The following is a 25,955-nucleotide window of genomic DNA, read 5'->3' as shown; positions in this document are numbered from 1 at the left end:
AGTTAAATGATGGTGCCAACTGGCAGTTCTACATACCGCAGTGTTAGATGTTGTAGATTTACAGGCTTAGTTCCAACCCTCAGTTTAATCTGGCATGTAACAGCAGTCATCATAAGCATTTTAATAGGCTTAGACTCTGTATAAACAACTGATGATGCATCCATTGGTCTTAATTGACTCATTGATACAATAAATAAATAAATACTGTCAGGTTTTAATAGCCGTTTATACTATTATTGATTGTAACATTGATATTTGATTGTGTAAAATCGCTATGCACACACACACTTAACCGATTCCTTGAAACTTTGTAGGAATTACTTAGAGGAAGCTGTTTGTGTCCTAAGCAACAAATTAAATTCTGACAGATATGGATAGAGAGAGTCTAATACAACCTTATGGACACTGAAGTCTTTAGTTAACTCTTTGGATTCATTTCAAAATAAAATTCAAAGTCAGAAATCAAGAAACCCGTAAACGGTAAACATTAGATGGCCACAAGAGTGTATTTCCCCTGGAGATTTAAAGCATGGGGTAGATGCTCGATTGTCTGTCAGGAACATGCATCTTGCTGTTTTAAAGTATTCGGTCATTTTATGGATGCTGAACTGGCACTCCATTATATGAGTAACAAAGGATACTTCCTCTAGCCAACTCATATTAGGGAAGAGATATACTTGAATCATATAACAGAACAAAATACTGACCATTCAGAAACATGTAGCTATTTTTACTATGCATAGTGAGTGTAACTGAGACATTTGAGTCATTTGATCACTGCTACTGAGCAATGTGACGAAAGCTGTGGAACACATCCAAAAATAGTGAAGGTACAACTGTGGAAGTAAGGAGAAACCTGCCTCCGTACTTCTGATCACCCCAAGAAGGAAACCAAAGAAGGACGGTTTTGGATTTCATAACTGTCATGACCTGCCACTCAAGCAGTGTAGCTCTGTGAAGTTCAGAGCACGAATCTGTGTGAACTCTATGACTTTAAATACCAGCACCATCTAGAGCAGCGGTTCCCAAACTTTTTTTCCTGCGCACCCCCTTCTATGTCCCAACCGGGTTGGCGCACCCCCAATTCACACTTCAAAAAAAAAAAAAAAAAAAAAAAAACGCAACAAAGCTTTGTTTTATCGCCAAATAAAGACATGTTTAATCATGCGCAAATAACCATGACAATAACGCATGACAATAACATCAAAAAAGTTTCAATATAATGCAACAAAGCTACGCACAAGCTTCCACTAGTAAGAGGACGAGTGACAGACACAGGCTCAGTAACAGAAAGCACGGTTATTTTCAGCCGCGTAAAAGAAACATTGCAGCAATAGACCCCTTAAAAGTTTGTTAACATTGCAACATTTCCTGGTGGGCGGGGCTTAGCTGGAGGCAAAAAGAGACGCTGGACTCAATGTTGACAAGCGTAAGCTAGCATGTTTCAGGAGGGATTTATTAAACATAGAAGCAGAAGAAGGTTCAGAACTGTCCGAATATGTACAGTCACTGACTATGCGGGACCGTGACAGTTATTTTTGTAAATTAACTTAAGTTTTGGATATTTCATAGACAACATATGAATTACTTTCGGGTGGTTCGGGGAATTTTGTCAAGGCTTATTGTCTAATGTAACCTAACGCTGGGCTAACTATGATTATGGCTAGCAATGTGGATTATTTTAAGAAACCATTCATTGATGGCACACACATCTATCGCTGTATGTTTGTTTAACATTTAAGCTAGCTAGTGCGCTGAAAGTTGGCGACTTTTCACCTATAAAACAGAAACTTGCTGATTTGTACTAGATAAAACCAACACACCATTACATATGCATTGATTATTTTACCTGATATGAAGTGTGCACTGCAAACACGAGCATTATTTATGATCATCTCCGTCCAGTCTGTATGCCGTATTGCATTCAACCACAATTAGGCTATCTTTTTGATTTCTGTGAAGGAATGTCTGCTGGGATCTGGTAAAACTTTAGTTTTGAACCAAAAGTGCTGTTCCTTTTATTCTGGCAGCCAAAAAACAACAACAAGACGACATTTTAAAGTCAAAACCTCAAACTTTTAGCGCGACCGCTATTAGTTCTTATTCATGTTTTGCCTCCAGCTAGAGCGGCGACGTCACAGTGACGTAGGCGAGCCTGCAGTGCATAAAAGAAGAGCAGTGCGTAGAACAGTGGTTCTCAAACTTTTTTCCCAGTGGGGAAATCAGATTTAATGTTATGGTATTAGCAGATAATACTATTATTATACCTAGATGTTGCACACAATAAATAACAAATAAAAACTAACTTACTGACATTAGCTTTACAATAAAAATCAGATAGTATTGCTCAATGAACACACAAACAATCACTTTAAGTTGCTATTTAATTCTGTATGACTCTCTTCAAAAGCATCGCAATAGTCACCAAACAATCACATAAACGCCTTAATAAGAAAATGTTACTCAGCTCTTTTTACAAACAACATTGAGCGCCCTGTAATTACAATCTCTGACGATATCAAGCATTCTGTCACGTCGCAATCCCTCGCGCAGCATCGGATCCGCGAGCGCGCGGCCGAGTTGGGCTCATCCAGCCGCGGTGCGCTGATGCGGTTATTTTTACTGATTTAAAATACATCAAACACACACATCGAATTCACAGTTCAGTCTTTTGAAATTGTAGGTTTTGCTTGTCAAGTTAGTACTTTACTACAGAGCAAACCCAGCAAGCAATTTTATGTCTATTAGACGTCTAATAGCCGTCAAAATATAGCCTGGCCGTCTAGGATAAATTAAGGCAAAATTTGGGCTGTCAGTGAAAATTTAATAGTCGTCTAACCATAACCAAAAAATAGACTAGTCATCAATTAGACGATTATTAGACGACTACATATATATGTCTAATAGACGGTGAATATGGATCTAGGCTAAAATAAGGCTGAATTTGGGCTGTCAGTGAAAAACTAATAGACGTATAACCATAACCTAAAAATAGACTAGTCATCAATTACACTACTAATGAATGATTACATCTATACATGCAATAGACAACAAAATAATGGCTAAAGGATTATTTTCACTTAAATATAACAGGTTCTCATAAATGACAATCCGTCCAAACAAATTAAATATAAAAGGTTTTATTTAGAAAACGAACTTGTAATGCACAATGATAAAAAAAATTATAAATTAAATTTTACAAAATAAACAAAAGAAAATTACAACGTGTAACATAATAAAAATATAAAACATTGACAAAAAAAAGTTAAATAAAAAAATGTTAACAATATTTTTTGGTTTATAAAACAACTTGATTAATTTTCAGTTCCATAAATTCCATGTTTTATGTAAAGCACTTTGAATGACCTTGAACATTGTTGTTGAAATGTGCTATACAAAATAAACTTGCCTTGCCAAATCAAAAACTCATATTTTTCTTTCATAATGATCAAAAGATTAAAAGATATACAAGGCTTCCATAACAAATAATAGTAGGGTGCACAGGTTTCATGTTTACCCCCTTGTATTTAGATAATTACAGAGTTTTAGGGCACAAGGAAACACTTCAGTACATGTGCATGTATGTTAATCTAACCACGTTTTACTCTGAGTCTGTACTGTTACCCGCTAAAATGTCACGGTTCCTACACATAATGTAGCCTACATAATAATAAACACATGTCAAAATGAAAAACACAGATACTTACAAGACCAAAAGCAGGAAAGAATTTGCTTTAACATTTGCTGTTGCTTGCTCTCCGTCTCCAACAGTTGTAAAATGCGGAAATGTTTATCGCGAGATCTGGCAACAGTGATCGAGAGCTAACGTTCAAGTCTCGCGTTGCCAGTGGTCATGTAGAGCCACAGTTGCCATCTAGCGGTTGAGAATTGTACATTTTAACTTAAAATTAAATACGGTCATATATGTGTGTGGTATATAATTATAATTAATATATGGCTTGGCTATACCCTGATATATATAATATATTATATATATATATATATATATATATATATATATATATATATATATATATATATATATATATATATATATATTATATTATATTATATGATATCGTAGAATGTAGGATTGTGTGACAGCAAAAATATGCTGTTTCGAATGTATACTTGCATATAAATGTATAAATGCAATGCAAGTATATCAAGAATCCCACAAGCTTTGTGGTCAAAAAATGACTTAACACTATTTTGGTTACACTCATTGCTGGTCTGAATCAGGGCTATAGCCAAGCCGTAAAAACTAGACTATAAATTGCCTCGATTTCGCCAAGTGGACTAAAAGCAGACTACACATAGCCTATCCAATTCAGAGCTAAATCGCGACTACATATAGACCATGTCATGAAATGCCACTTAAATCTTGTAGAAATCGTTGACATTGCGAACATGATGAGATATCAACCATCTCAAGCACTTCCTGTCCAAAAACTACAATAAATCAGGATTGACTATAGGTGGGCTACAAATAGCCGGTCTGACTACGAGCTAAATTGTGGCTACGCACAGCCTACACAATATAACATGTCAAAGATGTGAAACCAAACACCTTGTAATCACTGTTGACTTCACTTACATGATGCAATATCATACAACTCACAAGTTATTTTGGCAAAAACGACATGTAGGGTAGACCAGGTGGAGTTGGTACACTTTTTCCTTTCACTGTTAACACACCAAAATTATGGGACTGAAAAGAAGTGAAACGAAGTGATTTTTCATATGACATTTCTTTTACTTGTCTACTAAAATATTATTAATTATTAACATCCATAAATAGGTCATATTTTTCACACTTAGCTCATAAACACAAGAAGCTTTTTTGTTCCAACTGTACCCATGTCGAAAACAGTCAGGTACAGTTGAAACAGTACCAGTTGAGACACCCATCCGGAATGCTGTAAAGCTGCCTAACCAATTCACTACAAATGTAAAATACCTTTAAAAATGAGAATTTAACAGTTTTTATTTCCATTTAGTATTTTATTTTATTATTTTGTTTAGTTAAAAGTAGTCCATTTGTAAAACATTGTGCAGTAATGGCAAACAGTGATACAATATTTAATTTTAGGCCATAAATTTAATATTAACAGTTGAAAAGTTGAGTAACAGTAAAAAACATTGAACAACTGCAAACAGCAATAATAAAACAGATGAAATCTATTAATTTTAATAGATTAATAGATCTTAATAGAACTTACATCGTGCAACTAAACTGCATGGGTCGCAATAGGATTCTATGGTGTGGGTATGTGTCTCAACTGTACCCCGCTGACCACCTCGAACATTTCTCTAGATTTTACGATGACCTTGTATGACACAAAATCATGCAATATGTCAGTGTTTAGAGCACAAAATAAGGTTTACGAAAATGTAAGTTAACTTGAACAGTAAGGATGAGAAGCTATTCAATGTGGAAGTGACGTGGTGAAGTGAAAATATTACCTTAGAAAAAAAACTTTGGCCGATATCTTCGGACTGGAGAAGCGCATGTACTTCAAACTTCACACGACTGAAGAGGGCGCTAATATGCATGTGCTAAGAAAATTTCACAGATCAGACTTGTTGCGAACGCAAGTTATTTAAGGTGTTTCAACTGTACCCTATAACCAACTGTACCTGGTCTACCCTAACCAAAGGAAAGATTATTTTGGCTAAAAGTGGGTTACACATAGCCGGACTATATCGGGTCTATAGTTAACCGAGACGGTGAAATGACGGCTATTGCTTGCTGGGAACAGGAAGGCTGCCCATTCTTCTTGCCTTTACTGCTGATGCTGCGACTCTTCTTGTTTGCATGTGCTCCTTCTTTGTATGTTCCACATTTAGTTTTTCTCATCTAATAACAAATTTGAGCATTTTGAGGCTTAAATTTACAAAAAAATAAAATAAGGGCAACTGTTTGAATTCTTCCAAAGCGCGCACTTGTAAGTGTTCGTTTCGTTAACTGAGTGATTTCGTCATTGCCTGATGTCTGAAAATAATAAATGCTCACCAAAATAATTTTATATGACAAATAAAGCATTATAGCTCATTTATATTTATTTAGCCTAACTCACTTCAATTTAAATTTAAAAACAAAAATAAATTGTAATGCTATAATTTAGTTTTTTTAATTGTGGTCGGCATATGCTATCGCGAGCCGCATTTACATTTGTGATGGACCGCAGGTTGAGAACCACTGGCGTAGAAGAAGACAGCAGCTGTCTTCTTCTACGTTTCTATCAAAAACTAATAAATTATAGTTTTTTATTTAAAATAAAAGCGATTACAAAGGAAATGTTTACTGTTCATGTATTTTTATTGTATGGAAAAATCCCACTTAAAGTACACATGAAATCAAAATTGACCTTATTTATTTTTGTTAGCCTAAATTGCTAGTTTTGGGGTGAACAATTCATCCGTGCAAGTCAATCCACACATAAAAATCGTTTGGCTTCGTAATATTTAATCAAAATCTGAAAATGATCCTCCCCTCTGCAACGGTGCCCCTTCTCTGATGACGCCAGTTTGAAGGCTTAGGTTGCGGCTTAAAAAAGACCGCCATTACATTTTTCCTCTCGCGCACCCCCTGGCGGCGGCTCGCGAATCCCTGATCTAGAGGATGTGACATGAAGCTCAACTCGGCTACGTGATGCTGAGAGTTAGTTATTTGCTTAGCTACCTATTTATTGAGAATTTCAGTGTCCTCTTGTTAAATACATTCACATGATTGTACTGTTTTATTGTTACACATTTATTAAAACTGTCTCTCTTGGCATGACACCAGCCCCAGTATGAAAGCCTTCCCGAACATTTTTATTCTATCCTGAAAAGAGTTAACTGGAAAATCTGATCTCTCTTTAGTCCGTCAGTACTGGTTTCATAGGATTGATCATCTTAGAAGAATTCTTGGTAGCACTTTATTTTACAGTCATGTTCCCCATGCACTAGTAATACAATAACTGGGTAATTACTAGGTACTAACCCTGAACCTACCCCCTGATAAAATAACCTTAAACCATGTAGTTACCTTATATTAACCTGTACTTTCTTAGGTAAGTACACTGTAAGTACATGTAAGTGCACATACTCTAAAGTGCAACCGAATTATTAAACATATAAAGCACAAATTATGTATTACATAAAGGCATCATTTAAACCAAAGTAACAGCAGAGCTTAACTATTTAGCATATTACTGTCTGAACAGTAACATTTGTCATTTAGTAATGCTTCAAAATATGTATTAATAAATATTCTCTTGCATTCTCTTCTATACGTTACTTTGCAGGGAACTGTTTGTCCATCATGTGAACAGGGATGACAATCTCTCCAGGGAGACTGATATTAGAGCCAGGTAATGGGACCTCAACTGAGAGAATACCATCTGGAGACAGCATGGAGCGGATTAGTTTTAGGTCTAAGTCAGCTGGAAGCCTAATGAATTACACAAGAAAAATGAAACCAGCCATGAGTAATGATGGAGTAACACCCTACATTGTGTACAGCTGTAATAATGAGATTCAAATGTATGCAAAAAATACAGTATTAAAAACTGCATCTTTACTGTTAGGTTCCGTTTGGAGAATTAATAACTGTTTTTCTTGTGTTATTCTTTTCATTTTTAAATACAGTAGATCAAATGAATAAAACAAATCAATAAAAGCTCTCTTACTTGTATTTTCTTGTAAAGCTTCTTGAGATCAATCTGTGATTTTCCTGCCTTTCCTCATGATTGCCTAGAAAAGAAAACATACATTAAAGAACGTGATATTGCCATCTGAATGAAATGTGATTTACAGTATGTAATGTCATTGTTTTATTAACATAAATATGCAGTCCATTATAAATTGACCAAAGCCAGACACATCAAGGTCAACATACCTGTTATCTCCAAATACCCCTCCTTGGTTTTGATGCTTATCTCCTTTGGAGAAAATGGACTGACATCTAGACAGACTTTCCAGTTTTGCGGTCCTTTCATTTGTTCACACACAGATTCAGAAACCCATCCTTCAGGTCCAATACATGATTTAGGAGGAATCTCCATGCACAAAGAGCTGAAGAGAGGTAAACGCACAGATCCTGGCCAGGTTGATGTCCCTAATCTTTTCCTGGCTGAATCTATCCAGCTAACCTCATCAGGTTCAAGGAAACAGGGGAGGTCAGTGTTTTGGTTGAAAAGGTTTCTCTCCTGAAGAGGGTCCCAGGAACCATTTCGGTAAAACAACGGACGAGGCATCTTAAACTTAACTTCAAAACTGAAAAAACTTTGTTTTGGAGCTTTGAATATCTGATTCTGATATAGCAACAGTAAATCTGATTGCAGACTTGCAAAAAGCTACAGAAAGTCGCCACACACTTCTTTTATAAGGTTCTTGTCTATTAAACCTTCATCCCAAATTATCCAGTTATCCAGTCCCAAACATCAACAAAGAGGCTTGGCAAAACTTTCACCCCGGTGTAACAATCTGACATACACAGAATGATGCCATCCTGTCTGCTAATAGAACTGAAGGGGTAATGGCAAATTCTTGGCGCATGACAATAGGCACACTGGCAATGGTGTTGTTTCATTAATGGCCTCTGTAGTCTGGTCACATCTTGGTGCCCTTTCTTTTACCATGGTAACAAACGTTGTTGAACCACAGAATGTACTTACACAGTCTTTATCGAAGCTCTAGAGAATTCCTTAGTCCTGTAAACAACATTTGGCCAGATATACTAAGATACATTAAATAACATTGCTCAGATCGTATGTACCTGATGCCAAAATATAAGCAAGCTGCTAAAATATTACTTTGGTAACACTTTAACTAATGTTAACAAATGAACTTTTTGTAATGTATTAACTAACATGAACTAACCATGAGCAATACATTTGTTACTGTATTTGTTCATTTTTGTTAACGTTAGTTAATAAAAAAAATAAAATACATCAGTTCATTGTGTTCATGTTCGTTCACATTGCATTAACTAATGTTAACAAATACAACTCTTGATTTTAATAATGTATTAGCAAATGTTGAAATTGAAATTAACCAAGATTAATAAATGTTGTAGAAGTGCAATTCATTATTAGTTCATGTCAACTAATGAACCTTTTTGTAAAGTATTACCTTTATTTTATTACCATTAACATGAGAAAAAAAAACAAAAAAAAAAACAAAGTCAGAAATAATTCACTTTCTTTAATGATAAATCATTAGGATTAAGTATATTTACTTCATCATACATGCTTAGGATAACTGCATAGAGAAAAATCATTTACACAAACATGATCATTATCTTTTATTCTTTCTCCTCTTTTACACTCTACAGAAGAACCCTACTTCAACTACTTCACTGTGCATCTTATTTCATGAGTGACTTGGGATTGAAATGGGTTGATCTGAAAGGGATGGAAGAGAAGAACTGATCTATGATCAGTTAGAAAGGCACAGAAAGTGAGGCTACAACAGATATAAAATGGAAATGCAAATAGTGGAGCACAGAATACCATAAAAAGGTTATGAGCACATTGCTTTTCAATGTAGTAGAATGCTGAGAGCTACTCTACGGTGCCTGTGTGGTTCTCTGGCTCAGCAGCACTGGATCAGTGGGAGTGTGCTGAAATAAATATGAACAGGGTTTTTTTTAGTGCATTTATGTTAATATAACCAAGTCTATGTATTGACATAAAAGTGTAGATCACATTTCTTACAGATTACAAATGGCATGTTATGTATAGCCAAACATTTAAAGAAATATTTATAGCTCGTACCAGCAGTGCTAAAGTTTCTCAGGCAAAAGGATTTCCCCCAAACGGGTCTCCGAAAGCATCTGCAAGGGCAGCAGTCTGAGAGGCTGGAGTGCTCTGTGATAAATAAAAAAAAAATTATTAATTATTATTAATTATTAATTATTATTTATTATTATTATTCAAAAGAACAAATTTTCAATTCCAAAAACAGTAAAAACACAAGGTCACAGTGTCAAACAGTGAATACACTATAAACTAAATTCAAAAAAAAAAAAAAAAATTATATATATATATATAAATAAAGTAAAAGTATAAGTAAAAAAGTAAAAATGCACATACTGCATTCATGGGTGGTGCTCCAAAAGGGTTAGTTCCAAAAGTGTCATCAAAAAGGTTTGAGCTTGCTACAGGATTCTGGTTTGAGGGTGCAGGGACTAGATTAGGTGTGAAGGCAGCATCCAAAAGCCCTGGGGTCAGACCTGCTCCGTGAGGTACTGCAACACTCGCAGGGGACTGCTGAGGAGCAAGTTTTGAAGTCCCTGGACACAAGATGGGGAACAGTAATGATCAAACAATCAAAATTGTTATGCTGCATGTCTCAAATCATAAGTTACAGCTGATAATTAAATGTGTACCATTTGAGTTAGCTGAGATTTGGTTTATGTCAAAGTCATCATGATCTGCCACCTCCTGAGCCAGGCCAACCTTACTGGAAAAGTACTGGTCAAATGAGCCATTGGTGTTTGTTCCAGGTCCTTGTTCTGCTTTCTGGGGCTTAGCCATCTGGAAATTTTTGAACATGTCTTTTCCGGTCTTCTTCTCCTTCTCCCCAAGGGGGTCCAAAGCTGTAAATGCGCTTTTGACCACTGGGGGTTCTTCTCTCACCGGAGGACGGGGTGGAGGCCGAGGAGGAACCACTGCACCCTGCTGCATACCCATCATTGCATTAGGAGGCATCATGGGAGCAAACTGGTTTGGTTGGAAAGGACTGGCCACAGGACCAGTGGTGGGCCAGGGCCCAACAGGTGCTGCGGTTCCCGGTTGACCCCAGGCTTGTGTGGCAGCTGGTGGACCAAAAGGCAAAGCTCCTTGCTGCCCCCATGCAGGTGCAGGCAGGCCTCCAAAGGCAGATGGTTGAGGAAAAGTTTTTGGTTGTCCTGGAACCGTTACTTGAGGAACACCACCCTGAGGAGGAAACATTGTTGGTGTTTGACCCCATGGAGATGGAGCGGTCCCAAGAGTGACAGAAGTAGGGCCCAGAGACAATGAACCTACAGAACAAAATTACTCAACATCAAAAAAAAAAAAAAAAAAAAAAGGAAAAATCGAGATCACAATGCTCATAATAGCATGCAAAAGAAAAAAAAGAAAAAACAGGTTTTAAACAGTCAGCAGACCCAAGTGGGTGCTAATTCACACTATAAATGCAGATTTATGCAGATAACGCTTGCTAGTTTTCCCCTCACACAGTATAAATAGGCCTTTATACGAAAAAAAAAAAAAAAAAAAAAAAGGAGTTTATTTATTTTTTTTCAAAATATGAGATGAGCCAATTCAGTTCCACAAATGTACCAAGAACATGCATTATACCAAGAGCATTGATGGTGGAAGAAGGTGTGGGGTTGAACAGGTCTGCTGGAATAGAGGAGTCCTGATTTGAGGGCTGAGACTCCTTCTGGGTCGGTGGAGCAAAGAGTTCAGCTCCGAACATGTCATTTCCAGGTGACTATGGAGGCACAATGTTGTTTAAAATCATTTTTAGTACTGAAACAATTAAAAAAGACACATATATAGACAGAGTATAAAATATAACAATGCTGCCACTGAGAAAGAGCCCAATTTTACCAAAGTAGAGAACAAGGTCTAATAGCATAAAACTTCATAGCTTTCTTAATCAGCAAAAAGTAGATATCAACTTAAGACACAAACAGTGGACAACAATGCAATGTCCCTCAACACAAGTTAATAACGTGACAGTTTCCATCCAATTTTTCCAATGTGCAAAAAAAGAAAACCTCCCCAAAACCATAAAACCAACTATTGGTGTTCTGAGACAGACTACAAGAACTTTTAAAAATCATAATCATTAAACTATCCATTCTTTCTCTGCATTTAGACAATGTGAGAACATCTTTACATTTAAGTACAAGATGTGTACTGTTCTTTTTAAAATCATTTTTAAAATATTGATTAAAATGATTGGCGCTTATGTAGCACAGCACAGTCCTTATAGTCTCTCTCATACTTTGTATGTGAATTAATACAGACTGAGAACTCTGTAAGGAGTTTCTTGCCAAATGTTCACCTTCCCTCTCTTCCGCATGCATCCAGACTTTGAACTTTGAGGTGGGGGGCAAAGGACCATTAAGCCTCCATTTTGAACAGAAGGTGGCGGGGTTCGAAACAATGCCACTGATTTACTTGATCCATTACACAAGAGAGGAGTTTCGAGGACAGGAGGACCTGATTTGGCTAACCCGTTTAAGATAGGTGGGTTGTTCATCGAGATGCTCAAAAAAGGATTCTGGCTAAAGAGGGAATTGCGGTCACCATTCAGATTGCTTAAAGGAAGCTGGTTTACTTGTTTATTTAGACTTTCATTAGACAACTGGGCACCAGACAGTCCATTAAACAGCTGACTGTTTGGAGAGGAGTATTCACTCAGGCTTTGCTGCAAGTCTGGCCAATTCAAGAGGAAACTAGAAAGATCTGACTTGTTATTGGAAGAAAGCATGGAATCTGATTGATCATTTAAGGGAGAAAAGGGATCATCACTGAAGGGATCGGAACTAGGAGTTGGGAAAAGATCTGATGTGAATGAAACAGTTTTGTCATCTGATTTATTGCAGAGAGGAGATGGGCAGCAGATGAAAGGATTTCCTTGATTGCCATTTATCACAACAGCAAAGTCAAGCAGCAAAACACTCTCAGGCTGGTTTTAGGAGAAAAAGGAAAAGAAAAAAAAGGTGAGGTAGATTCTTTGAAACATACTGAAACAAAATTAGTTAGGTAGTTAGAGCATCATATAACATGAAAATTTCCATAGGAAGTGTCCACACCAGTAATTGGGATGTACAATCATGTGAAAAGTTAGGACATCCTACTGAAAAAAAAAAAAATCCATTGTTTTCTGCATCAGGGCATAAAAAAAAAAATCATCTGGTCCTTGGCAAGTCTTAAAATTTGGAAAATAAAACCTTAGATGAATAACAAAACATCACACAGTGTCATCATTTATTCAACAAAAATAAAGCCAAGATGGAAACAACATGGGTGACAAAGTTAGGACACCCTATGATTCAACTGCTTGTGGATCCACTTTTGTCAAAAATAAATTTGAAGTAATCATTTTCTATATGTCTTTATCAGTCTCTCACATCATTCTGGAGGAATCTGGCATTTGTTTTGAGCATTTGTTAATGCACAGCTCTCGCCACAGCATTTCAGTCAGGATGAGCTCTGGACTTCGACTGGGCCATTGCAACACCTTGTTTTTTTCTTTTTCAGCCATTCTGTTGTAGATGTGCTGGTGATCTTTAGATCATTGTCCAGTTGCATGACCCAATTTTGGCCAAGCTTTAGCTGTCGGACAGATGGCCTCACATTTGACTCTAGAAAACTTTGGTATACAGAGGAGTTCATGGTCATTGGCCAGGACTTCAGCTTTTATAGAGTTGATCACACTTGCTGATGATCAGTTAATCAAAGGCATTTGTTTTGCAGTGCCTGATCATTACTTGCCTCCTTAATTCCTATGTTAACAGTAAGGGTGTCCTAACTTTGTCACCCATGGGTTTTCAATTTTGGCCAAGCTTTTGTTAAATAAATAATGACACAGTGTGATGTGTCATGTGTTGGTATTCATCTGAGGTTTTATTTTCCAAATTTTAAGACCTGCCATGGACCAGATGATTTTTTATTACACCCTGATACAGAAAACCATGGAATTCAACAGGATGTCCTAACTTTTTCACATGACTGTAATCGAAGTGCTCTTTTCCCATTTTTGGGGTTTGGGTGCCATCTACAGGCCATTGGGACTTTTTCCACTGCTAATAATACTTCTGGGAGAGTATCTGGTTTGGCCAATGCAAATGCTTGAGATCCTTAAATGAAAAATGAGGGCTGATGGATGGCTTTGGTAGATGTTAACAGATAATACTGGCAAAGCGTTTAGTATGTTAAGAATTCAAAGCACAGTAAAAAAAATATATATATATATATTCTAGGGAAGAAATATAAGACGAGAAATCTTTGCTCATTCTAAAGTCTGGGTATATTTCTAAAAGAAATTACTTCAGCTGCTTAAAGCATGTCAACAGCAGATTCACTGCAAAAATGTATTCTGCAGGGCAGAGGTTTCCAAACTTTTTTTAAAGGGGGCCAGATTTGATGTTACAGGTTTTGTCTCTTGGAAAAGCTTGAGTTGACAGCAGTAACATCTGTAAAATGTTAACCTCATTTTAAAAGGATAAAATGTAAATATTCTTACCGAGTTATAACTCATACAATAAAACATTTTTGTTTGTATTAGATACCTCTGCGCAAAACTCGAATGCTTCTCACAGCGTGGTTTAATGGTCGCAAGTAAAAGCATTTGTTCTGAGTGCTGCGGCGTCTTTTGTGCTGAGCTAATGAATCCGTGGTTCAAATGACTTAAGTAGCGCCGTTTCTCTCAGTTTACTGCAACACCTGGCCTAAAATCTAGTGTTGTCAACTTGTGTTGACAGTGTGAAACTGCATGATTTGTAAATTATGTGTAGCGGTAAAGTATTTTGAAGTCAAGCTGCGGGCTGTTTGAAATTCATCCCAGTGCCGGACTTTGGACACCCCTGCTGTAGGGTCCTTACCGTAGGAGAATGAATGTCAGGTGGAGTGGACATGTCGCCAAACAGGTCCATCTGCTCTATGGTCTGAGAATAACACAAAACATAGCACCTCTAGGTTATTTTTCAACAATCTTAATTTGTATGAAATTGTCATTTTGTATGAAGTTGCAAGTACTTACTTTTACAGCATTTTCTTGTCCATCCAAGGTGAGTAAAGCATCACCACCATTCTGATGAACAATAAAATAAATGAATGAAAGATTACATTAAAATAAAACTGAAATATTGCTCAAAAACGGTTTATACTCACCCCAATCACAGTGCCATTTCCTTCACCCTGCAAAGTAGTAAAGGTTTCAGTTAATAAAATGAATCAAACATAATAGGAAAAAGGGTTCAAATCATTTATGAAAAGCTACAGTTTATGAAAATCTGCATATTCAATTGGAAAAGCAGTCAACTATTGAGAGCTGTTATCTTTGGAAAAAAAATGTCTTGAGCACTCAAAATAGCTTAGCTTGCCAACAGACAAGCCTATAATCTTCCTGCATGAAATATGTAGTACCAAATTCGTTCCTCAATTTTAGACAACAGTAATTAAAAAAAGTAAAAAAAAAAAACAAACAAAAAAAAAAAAAAAAAAAAAACTCTAAAATGTAAATGTTTTTTATATAAAGTATTAAAATTATACAAACACACACACACACACACACACACACACACAACCTTCTGTGCAGCTTCCTGCTCTTTCTTCTTCATATTGAAGATTAGTTGAAACAGATCCTTCAAATCAATGACCAGGGGCTCAGCCTGTAGGAGAGGAATTGACAACAGAAGAGTACACTTTGGATTACATATTCCATCAACATTTAAAATTGTATTTATTATATTATATTATATTATATTATATTATATTATATTATATTATATTATATTATATTATATTATATTATATTATATTATATTATATTATATTATATTATATTATATTATATTATATTATATTGCAATTTCTGTAAGTGGCACCAAATAGAAAATAGAATAGTCTTGTTGTGCCAAGATTTGATATATATCACAAATTTTGTATTTTGTGTTTGATGAACACCTTGAGGTGCCATCCTAAAGATCCACAAAATTACTTTCAAACCTTTACCTTGACAGGTTCATGCTGGTGGAATGACCATGATGATTTTCAAGAAACAGCTGACGACAAACTGATATTTTTCATCAACACTCGATTGACATTAATACTGACACTTACTAATCTGTATATCCATTTAAAACAAAAAAAAAAACAACACTTTGCTATGTGTACTGTGATAGACTAACTGGGACTAGTCACAGCACAGCACATAGTGTAGCCCTATTGTTGGTTTGATTGGTTCTATTGTTCTCCTCATTTGTAAGTCGCTTTGGATAAAAGCATCTGCTAAATGATTAAATATAAATGTAATTGACCTGCTGAGCTGTCTTAACAGCAAAGAACTGGTGCTGCCCCTCTGCTCCGCAAACATATCCAAAGGCCCGGTTATCAGTGACATCACGAGCAATAAAAGAGATCTTATTCACCACATGTTCATGTTCAATCACCTGAGAGAGAGAGAGAAGGAGAGAGACTTAGGCAAGATATGACAGAGAGCATGCTATAAAGTCAATACACATTTTTATGACATGTAAAGGCCAGTAATCAACTTCACAAATCATTTTTTTAATTATCCACAAAACTACTCACCCCAGTTTTCTCATCAACAATTTTGATTCCTGTTAGAGAGATGTTTACCCATATTCTTTGCTTGTGCTTGCCTTGAGAACGAGCAGCTATTGCCATGCCCTGTACACAAATAAAAGCTAAATAGTTTCTTCTAACAATAACTGTAGCATTAACGGAATACAACACCACACCACACCACACCACACCACACAACACCACACAACACCACACAACACCACACCACACAACACCACACAACACCACACAACACCACACAACACCACACAACACCACACAACACCACACCACACCACACAACACCACACAACACCACACAACACCACACAACACCACACAACACCACACAACACCACACAACACCACACAACACCACACAACACCACACAACACCACACAACACCACACAACACCACACAACACCACACAACACCACACAACACTAACATAAATGAAAGCCATCTTGAATCTGCACCTTTAGTTTCATCATGGAATCCTGGCACATTTTATCTCCTCTTGCTTCTGGGACATCATCCACACCAATAAGCTTGGCTTTATATCTCACTCCATCACCCTGAAACCTGGCCAGCAGGAACTCATCTGTCTTCTCTGGGACTGTGGAGGAACAAGACTATATCATTAAAAAAATAAATTAATAAAAATTGCATGTTTGCTGTAGGCAAAATCAACCCCATACATAGATAGACAGAATGATAGAACGATAGATAGAGGTGGCCAGACTGTACTTTTTCTCCTTTCCCTCCAGAATGAAGTTCTAGTCACGGATGCAGTGGGTGTTGTGGCAGATGCTGGTTCAGTGGTTGATGCTGGTTCTGCTGGTACCACAGTAACAGGCTCGGCTTCGGGTGGTTGTGACATGGTGGGTGCTTAGTTACAAGACAATGAAAGCAAAAGTGGGGGCAAAACCCAGCCAAGAGGCAAAAAAACAAAAACAAAAAAAAACAGGGGACAGACGCAGGTAGGATATTCAACAAGCACACATTCTCAGCACTGCGCCTGGACAGAGAAAAAAAAAATAATAATAATAAAGATAAATTACAAATGAAAAGGATATGACAAATGAAATTGAAATTGATAGCTGAGAATGTTGAAATGTGACCAGTATCTCTTTTATTCATGGCATTCAGTAACAGGAACAAGCAGTAGTTTGTTTATAACCAGTTTTTCATATTTAACAAGAATCTTGTGTCTAACATACAAAGAACGCAATCATTTTAATTCAGAAGGCATCACATACACATCAAGAAACGTAAAACTCTGAGAACTAATTTAACTTGGGCTATAGATTCTTTTAGTGACAGAAAGGCAGAGGAAGGAGAGGAAACGGCATAAGCAAAAAAAAACACTTCCTGCTTAGTAGGCAAAAAAAAAAAAAAAAGTGCCAAATAAGTTTTCCATTCCTGAAATACAGGATTTATAGGAAAATGGCATTTAAGGGGGGAAAAAATCCTCACAAAGTCATGAAGTAATCCCTCATTTAATTTCTTTTGTCTAATCTCTAAAATTTTAGCTCAAATTCCTCAATTTAAACATGGGATCGGTACTTTCAATCAACAAACCAAAATGTGTAACCTTTAGAAACAAAACGCTGCAAAATGGATAAAGCATGAAGTAATCCCCATGAACTAATTTCAGAGACTAAAGGAAAGGCTGTTCATCTCAACCAAAAGATTCAGAGCCACACCACTCATACAATATCCCCCAACAGATGGATAAACATCTCCACAAATATCAATCAGTTAAACTCAAACAGTGCCTCATTCAACAGAGAAAAGATCATTTGGCAAAGATAAAAGAATTTTAAGTGGTCCGAAAGACATACCTTATGAGCAGCCAATAATGTTTAGCTGTGTATTTCTCAGCAGAGAGAGGAACAAGAGAGTAAGAGAGCAAAGGTGGGCAGATCAAAGGTTGAGCAATTAAAACCTGTTAATCCTTTTCCAGCAGCTCATCAGCCCTAAAAACACATCTCCAATCCCATGATCCTCAAGATTACCCAAATGTTCTCATTTCAGCACTGGTCTTGGAACAGAATTACTTTTCCCGGTTTACATCTGGGAAGAAAATCCATGTACTCAGATTATCTGTTCCTTATTTTACATGAATTTGTCGTGACCAATATTTAGACAAGCTTATGAGTTTACATAATCATAATGCAGCAGGAGACAATCTAGAGCTGAAATTATATCAGGGTCCATTCCAATAATGGCCACACAGAGATGAAACAACTGCCAGAATTGCAATCATGACAGCATTAAATTTTTATAACTAACCCAAAGTTCTATTAGATCAAAAAACACTTTTTTTTTTTCGGCAAAAAACAAAACACTATGATGATATCATTCACATACATACACGCCATAAATTAGAAATTCATTTCAAAAGTAATATGACAAAACTCTCAATTGGTAGAAGAGTAATGTTTTATGACACTCAACAGCTGACAGGGGCAGAGATATGAATGGTTTATCAGCTAGTTGTGATCATCAAGAGCGGAAAACAGTGGCAGAATGGCTGTAAGATCATTTTCATTACTGCCTATCCAGGGTCATACGGTGTAAAATAACCTGTAATGCAGCAACCATTAAACAAGAGTGATAAGCAAAATGAGGATCCTTGTGCAAGACACAATCATGAGTTTTTTCTACTTTACAAGCACCCAAGCAGGTAATCTGCATGCTGTCACACACAAGCACATAATAAAAATGGTGATATAAAAAAAAAAAAAGTTCATTTTTTTTGGTGTGAAGTGCAGGTATAGAAGTTACTTTTAAACATGAAGGGCGACAGAATTCTGTCCCCTCTCGTTATTCATACCAATCACAATGCACATCCAGCATAAGCAACAATCAATTCAACAGTCTGATATCTTACATATCTTACAGCTGATCAGATAAGAAAAGGAAATTGGGCCTAGATTAAAACACAATTTGCCAATTTGTAGATTTTGCCTAATATCTCAAAGTCAAAGTACATTAGAAATGTCATTAATAAATCAAAATAATTTGGATGCTTGTTTCCATCTGAATGCCCAGATGCTTCAGGAATTATAGAACACATTTTGTGATAACCTGAACTACTAAGAATATTCACATACACATACATAAAGAATGTCTTATGACTATCTACACATTAACCCAGATAAATAAAACAAGATGGAGGACCACACAAGCTCAGAAGATGAAGTCTCTGAATTCTAAATCTTTTTTATTTTTATTTATTTTTTTAGAATTTTGAATCTTCTCCCTGAATGTTTTGAGAACTTCTGAGGTCCATATGTCTGACACTGGGATCTTCTGTGTAAAACTGAAAACTTTTCAGTGAAATACATAATATAATGGCTTGTTTATACTCAGATGAGGAACTGGTCTCATGGCCCTGGCTATTCAGTAACTTAAATGAACCCAAAAGTCATAACAGTTAAGTTTCATTAAAACAGAGGATTCAGCAACAGTTGAGGGTGTTCATAAACCGAGGCACAATTCCACATCAGCAGTATTACAAGCATGCAAGTTACACATTAGCTATGCACAACATGTCCAATACAGTAATAATGATTAGCATGGAATAAAAAAATTAAATAAAAAAAAAAATGCATAAGCAAATGGCACCTATGAACTTGATTATATGATCATTTTTAATAGTTCTGATATTCTGTAATTAAAGAGTTTTCACCACTTGAAATGTATGGTAGGCTACACTATTATTTTTTAATAATAATAATAATAATAATAATAATAATAATAATAATAATAAATAATAATAATAGTTCACATACTAGACTACTAAAATGTAGCACATAATTATGTGCATTGTATTCTTTTTTTTTTTTGTTTGTTTTGTTTTTTTAAACAATAAATTTGCTAAAAATATAAAGAGTTGACGCTAAATTAAATGGCACGTGGTCAAATTCAAAATCATCACAACACCTGTAGACATTTCACCAAGCCATTTCATTTTTACATTAAATAAAACTTTCATTGAAACGTTTCTTTTATAATCCCATCAAGTCAAAAACCAACACATGCCAAACTGACAGAAAGTAACAAAACACCACAGGTAACACTTGAGGATGCCGCACCAGAGCCTCCGTTACTTACCGCAACTATGCATTTTTGAACTCCACACCTGAAAAACTGATGTCAAAATAGTGCTGATGAGGGCCGTGGACAGTTTGAATGAGTGTGAGACCCAAACCACTCTTACTCCAGACACAGTCCTCCTCCTCAAACTGCTCTCTACCGAGTGCCAAACTGACGGAGACTCGAGCGCCTCCCACAGGTACCGCGAAACTTATCTCGACCTTTATAACAATACCACTGATTGATATAACCTTCAACTGAACACAAAAAGCATCACTTGATGATAATATTGCACACATATATTGTGAAGCAATGTCTCTTGAACGATTTAATAAAATGACAGCTTACATAGGTCAGCGTTTACTAAAAAATCGTTCGATGTGCAGATTTCCTTTTCATTAAACCATGGGACATTCATTCTGAAAGCCAGTAAAGAAATTCAGCTCTCTGTTCATCCTTCCTTCCTCACTACCCTTCCTCTGCTGACATGGCTGACATATGAGAGGGGGAACGGGTAAAGAAAATGCTTGCCAAAACTAAAGATGGAGAAAGGGTTTAAACGAGATGAGAAAAGGTCAGTGTAGTCTTATATATATATATGGAACCCAGGAATAGACTTTTGTCCTCCTCTGTAGTGGACCTTATATTTTAGTGATTTTCTCTGACATCATAGCCTACATGTCACAGTTTTAAGTCTGGATGTCCTGTAAAGAGCACATTCAGGGCTTTTCAGCGATACCAAATGTTCGGAGGCTTCACCATGACCACTCCCTCTCCTTGGTCTTTAAATATGACTGACGTTGATTTATTGATCAAATGTAACACTCTTATGGAAATATGACAATATTTTGTTATTATCATTTACATCTGAATCATTTGCAAATTGTTTGTCATAAATCAACATCTCAGGAAAAAGTTATGGGGTTTCTAATCAAAATATGATTTTCTGTTACAAAACAGAACATCGATTTCATACATGTCCACTGTAGATAAAATAAATCATGTTTATCAGGCATTTTGGGAGACACAACAAGTTAATAGCGAAATAAATTATGTATCAATATTCCTATTATTAGATATTATGAAAATGTTGCCAATTATTACTCCCATTATTAGACTTCTTTCTTCATCACATGTTGCCCCAAGAACATATTAATGTGCAAATTAGATACAGTGTATAGATGCATTGCATTGAATGGAAAAACCCATGTATGGCTATTTTACCCATATATTGCAGTAAAGTAAAATGGTATATCATTTAATTCCATTATATCTTTCATAACATAGTTGAGAATAATCTTTAAACAAAGTTTGGTTAAAAACAATCATGAAGCCTAAAAATTGATTGGTGAATTAAAAAAAAAAGAAATCCCATTGTTTTTGCCTATACATGTCATTTCATGTCATTTTATTTTTTTAAACAACTTAGTCATGGTGTCCACTACAGAGGACATACCATAACATATGAATAAAATACAATTTTTCAAAAAAAAATTTTTTCATTTGTTTCACAATAGTTAAAAAAAAATAATAATAATAATTCTGGGTCCCAGGAGGATAAATACACACACACACACACACACACACACACACACACACACAAATTTATTTTTCTGTTTTTATTACTGTTCTGGAATTTTTTAAAAAGGGAATAATTATATTTAGGGCATATCACACATTTGAGCACTTGCAATGTGGCTGATGTCATCAATCAGGAATCATTGGCATGTTTGATTTGACTCTTGTTAATTTTGTTCTCTTTAGTCAAGTCAAGTCAGCTTTATTTATATAGCGCTTTTTACAATGCAGATTGTATCAAAGCAGCTTTACATTGATAACTGGTACATAATTTTGGCTGCACGGCAGCTTTTCAAGAATAGTGTCAATGCAGGCAGATCAAAGCACTGTTGAATAAATGTCAAGAATACTGTTGAATATCAAATGTCAAGTGTCCCCAACTAAGCAAGCCAAAGGCGATGGCGGCAAGGAACCCAAACTCCATCAGGTGACATCAGGTGGCAAAACAAACAAGTGGCAAATAGGTGTTAAAATGGAGAAAAAAACCTTGGGAGAAACCAGGCTTAGTTGGGGGGCAAGTTCTCCTCTGGCGAACAGTGCTTTGTTACAATCAGGTTGCTATCATAAATCTGATAGTATTGCAACAATCAAATTATTTATTTCAGTTCCATCCAGTTGAGGATCGTATTCATCACGCCGGTATGGACGGTTTATTGAGGAACTGTGCTACTGGCTGTCATGTCGATGAGGCCTTCACAATGGATAATCTAGTCAACTTGATCTCTGCTGATACTTCAGGGCTGCGTTGTGGTCGTGTCAAGGCGCAGGTCCTTGGTCTCAGCTGGATACGGCCCGGATCCGGTTGACTACGGTAAACCTCGGGATAAACAGAAAGACTAGTATTAGCATAGATGCCATTCTTTTTCTGATGTAACGAGTACATCTAGTGTTATAGGAAGTGTTCCCGGTCCCGGCTGACCTAATTTATGCAGCCTAATAATCCTTTAACGGATTTGAAAATATAAATTGATAATGTGTTATGTGTATGCCAGGTTAAAGAGATGCGTTTTTAGTCTAGATTTAAACTGACAGAGTGTGTCTGCATCCCGAACAATGCTAGGAAGATTGTTCCAGAGTTTAGCTGCCAAATAGGAGAAGGATCTACCGCATGCGGTTGATTTTGATATTCCAGGTATTATCAGCTGGCCTGAATTCTGAGATCGCAATAGACGTGAAGGACTATAATGCTTTAAGAGCTCGCTCAGGTACTGGGGAGCTAAACCATTTAGTGCTTTGTAAGTAATTAGCAAGATTTTATTAAATTCTTAATTAAATCTATACGATGTTTAACAGGAAGCCAATGCAGTGATGACAGAACTGGGCTAATATGTTCATACTTCCTAGTTCTAGTAAGAACTCTAGCTGCTGCGTTTTGTACAAGCTGAAGTTTATTTATCAAGCGGGAGGAACAACCACCCAGGAAAGCGTTACAGTAATCTAGCCTTGAGGTCATGAACGCATGAACTGTTCTGCATTTGTCATTGAGAGCATATGTCGTAGTTTAGATATATTTTTAAGATGGAAGAATGCAGTTTTACAGATGCTAATATGGCCTTCAAATGAAAGATTGGTATCAAAGAGCACACCCAGGTTCCTAGCTGACGACGAAGACTTAACAGAGCAGCCATCAAGTGTTAGACAGTATTCTAGATTATTACGTGAAGAAGTTTTTGGTCCAAAAATTAGAATCTGTTTTTTCTGAATTTAGTAGTAGGAAATTACTAGTCATCCAATTTTTTATATCAGCTATGCATTCCGTTAATTTTGTGAATTGGTAAGTTTCGTCAGGGCGTGAAGAAATATAGAGCTGAGTATCATCAGCGTAACAGTGAAAACTAACGCCATGCTTCTTAATGATATCTCCCAAGGGTAGCATGTACAGAGTGAAAAGCAACGGTCCTAGTACTGAGCCTTGCGGTACTCCATATTTAACTTGTGATTGATATGACATCTCATCGTTTACTACTACAAATTGATAACGGTCAGATAAGTATGATTTGAACCATGACAATGCAATTCCACTAATGCCAACATAATTTCCGAGGCTATTTAGAAGAATATTGTAATCAATAGTGTCAAATGCAGAACTAAGATCCAGCAACACTAATAGAGAGATAAAACCACGATCTGATGATAAGGGCAAATCATTAGTAACTCTAATGAGCAGTCTCAGTACTATGGTATGGTCTAAATCCTGACTGGAAATCCTCACAGATATTATTTCTATGGAAGTAAATTAATGCCAAATGTTTTTGAAATAAAAAGCTTGTTGAATTGCTCTAACTGAAAAAAAAAAATGCATTACATTAGCTGTACTTGCATTTAGATGCACTGTATTTTTAAGGCTTGCATTTTTATGGGATGAAATTCAACACAGTCGTATATTTAAGCTGTGAATATTTCAATTAAAAATATTTCACACACATTTTCATTATTAAAAATTAAATAATTCATATTCACATTTCAAATTTCACTTCCAAGATATTTATTCTGTTTAAAAATACAACCTATAAAATTCGACTAGCAATTTTCAGTCCATTTTATTTCACTTTACAAATTCGCTTCCACAAATTCAGTGGCTCAAATTCGGCAGAAAATTCAACATTTCACATCCGGGAACTGCAGGAAGAGCAGTAGAGTGCCGATGCATCATCTCTATCTGCTGTTAGTCTTCTTCACCAGCAGGTGCCGCTAGCGGCTGTTTAGGAAGACCAAAGCAACGCTAGTAAGTCATTCATTCATAAAAACGGATTTACAGAATTAGAGCAAGCGGTAAGTGAATGTGTGATGATTATCAGGGCCAGTATAAATGCAGAAAAGCTGATAAAGACACAAAAGCTGCATTTATGTTTAATTCAGTGTATTTACGCTTACTTTCCCTGTGTAGCTACAGCTTTCTCTACAGTGAACAAGATAACGTTATTGCCCGATGCTGGTGTATAGATCAAACGTTAAATCTGAGAAAGACATATATTTCTCTCTGTTGTTTAGTTTCCTTTACTTTGTATCGCAGCGCTGGGTTGTAATACTAGGGCTTCCCTCATCCGTCATAGGATTGCCCTGCCATCAGGACATATAAACTCTTAACACAGCTTAATGGACTCGTACAGTGATATAAAAGACCAAACTCGCACCTCATTTGTGATGTAGGTTAGACTATATAGGCTCCAAGAAAGCAGATACTGGCATAAAGTTGATTTGACGCTGAACGTTTGATTATGATATTCGCAAATTTAGGGACCGTCTCTAAAGTTACGACATTCTGTATTCACGTTTCTACCTTCTACCAAACTCTTGTAGACACACATGCACATATACATATTCAAACACACCTCACTCAAAGTACATGCATATATTCTATTTTTTTTTTTTTTTTTTTTTACACGTTCATCACACAATTTTTTTTTTACTTTGTTCATTTTTTATTTTACCTGATCATAGATTATCCTGCTTATACAAATTTTAAATTAAATTTAGAAATAAAATTAACTAAGTAGAACTAATTGTGTGATGAATGTGTAAAAAAAAGAAAAAGTATATGTGCATGTACTTTGAGTTGAGTGTGTTTGAATATGTGTGTGTGTGTGTGTGTGTGTGTGTGTGTGTGTGTGTGTGTGTGTGTGTGTGTGTGTGTGTGAGAGAGAGAGAGAGAGAGAGAGAGAGAGAGAAGGGTGCATCACTCTTCGACCTGGCACCTATAGATGAACACTTCACAGGTAGTTTTGGTGATTGTAAATCATTCTCATCAAATGCTATTGAGCTTTAAATTATGGCATTTTTTTGTATGATCCAATACAGTAGTGAAATACATAGCAATCTTTACATATTACTTGACAGATTATTTGGAAACACTTTACAGTAAGGTTCATAATGTATTAACTAATGTGAACTATCCATGAGCAACACATTTGTTGTTGTATTTGTTAATCTTTGTTAACCTTAATAAAAATACAGCAGTTCATTGTTCATGTTA

The 25,955-nt window shown here is 36.1% G+C and overlaps 3 protein-coding genes across 4 annotated transcripts; all 3 read right to left on the bottom strand.

Annotated features, from left to right (window-relative positions):
- Window positions 1–7,281: 7,281 nt before the first annotated feature.
- Window positions 7,282–8,243, bottom strand: hspb15 (heat shock protein, alpha-crystallin-related, b15). Its single transcript, XM_067408210.1, has 3 exons — window positions 7,886–8,243; window positions 7,677–7,740; window positions 7,282–7,438 (listed from the first exon to the last, which is right to left on the bottom strand). The coding sequence occupies exons 1-3, from the start codon at window positions 8,241–8,243 to the stop codon at window positions 7,282–7,284; spliced, it is 579 nt and encodes a 192-aa protein (XP_067264311.1).
- Window positions 8,244–9,179: 936 nt separating this feature from the next.
- On the bottom strand, window positions 9,180–20,817 carry dab2 (DAB adaptor protein 2). 2 transcript variants are annotated; one of them, XM_067406343.1, is made up of 14 exons: window positions 20,423–20,817; window positions 17,048–17,318; window positions 16,777–16,916; window positions 16,305–16,403; window positions 16,031–16,162; window positions 15,299–15,382; window positions 14,883–14,909; window positions 14,752–14,802; window positions 14,594–14,656; window positions 11,334–11,469; window positions 10,379–11,014; window positions 10,083–10,282; window positions 9,765–9,857; window positions 9,180–9,610 (listed from the first exon to the last, which is right to left on the bottom strand). In XM_067406343.1, the coding sequence occupies exons 2-13, from the start codon at window positions 17,178–17,180 to the stop codon at window positions 9,783–9,785; spliced, it is 1,776 nt and encodes a 591-aa protein (XP_067262444.1). In that variant the 5' UTR covers window positions 17,181–17,318; window positions 20,423–20,817; the 3' UTR covers window positions 9,180–9,610; window positions 9,765–9,782. The 2 variants fall into 2 exon arrangements, with proteins under 2 accessions (XP_067262444.1, XP_067262443.1); XM_067406342.1 differs by lacking the exon at window positions 20,423–20,817 and adding an exon at window positions 18,145–18,258.
- Window positions 11,476–13,778, bottom strand: LOC137034073 (disabled homolog 2-like). Its single transcript, XM_067406678.1, has 2 exons — window positions 13,710–13,778; window positions 11,476–12,675 (listed from the first exon to the last, which is right to left on the bottom strand). Exons 1-2 carry the CDS (start codon window positions 13,776–13,778, stop codon window positions 12,001–12,003), a joined length of 744 nt encoding a protein of 247 aa, XP_067262779.1. The 3' UTR covers window positions 11,476–12,000.
- Window positions 20,818–25,955: the final 5,138 nt, after the last annotated feature.

Source organism: Chanodichthys erythropterus, chromosome 13, assembly GCF_024489055.1.
Source record: "Chanodichthys erythropterus isolate Z2021 chromosome 13, ASM2448905v1, whole genome shotgun sequence".
Taxonomy (NCBI): Eukaryota; Metazoa; Chordata; class Actinopteri; order Cypriniformes; family Xenocyprididae; genus Chanodichthys; species Chanodichthys erythropterus.
This window is presented reverse-complemented; position numbering and strand designations above follow the sequence as displayed.

Coding starts and splice junctions, on each gene's coding strand:
- dab2 (XM_067406343.1), bottom strand. CDS start 17,180: ATGTCACAACCACCCGAAGCCGAGCCTGTTACTGTGGTACCAGCAGAA. Junction 16,163..16,304: donor TTGTTGATGAGAAAACTGGG/GTGAGTAGTTTT, acceptor TCTCTCTCTCAG/GTGATTGAACATGAACATGT. Junction 15,383..16,030: donor CTGTTAAGACAGCTCAGCAG/GTCAATTACATT, acceptor CCTCTCCTACAG/GCTGAGCCCCTGGTCATTGA.
- LOC137034073 (XM_067406678.1), bottom strand. CDS start 13,778: ATGGCCTGTAGATGGCACCCAAACCCCAAAAATGGGAAAAGAGCACTT. Junction 12,676..13,709: donor GATTACAGTCATGTGAAAAA/GTTAGGACATCC, acceptor TCCTAAAACCAG/CCTGAGAGTGTTTTGCTGCT.
- hspb15 (XM_067408210.1), bottom strand. CDS start 8,243: ATGCCTCGTCCGTTGTTTTACCGAAATGGTTCCTGGGACCCTCTTCAG. Junction 7,741..7,885: donor GGGGTATTTGGAGATAACAG/GTATGTTGACCT, acceptor TTTCTTTTCTAG/GCAATCATGAGGAAAGGCAG. Junction 7,439..7,676: donor AGCTTTACAAGAAAATACAA/GTAAGAGAGCTT, acceptor GTAATTCATTAG/GCTTCCAGCTGACTTAGACC.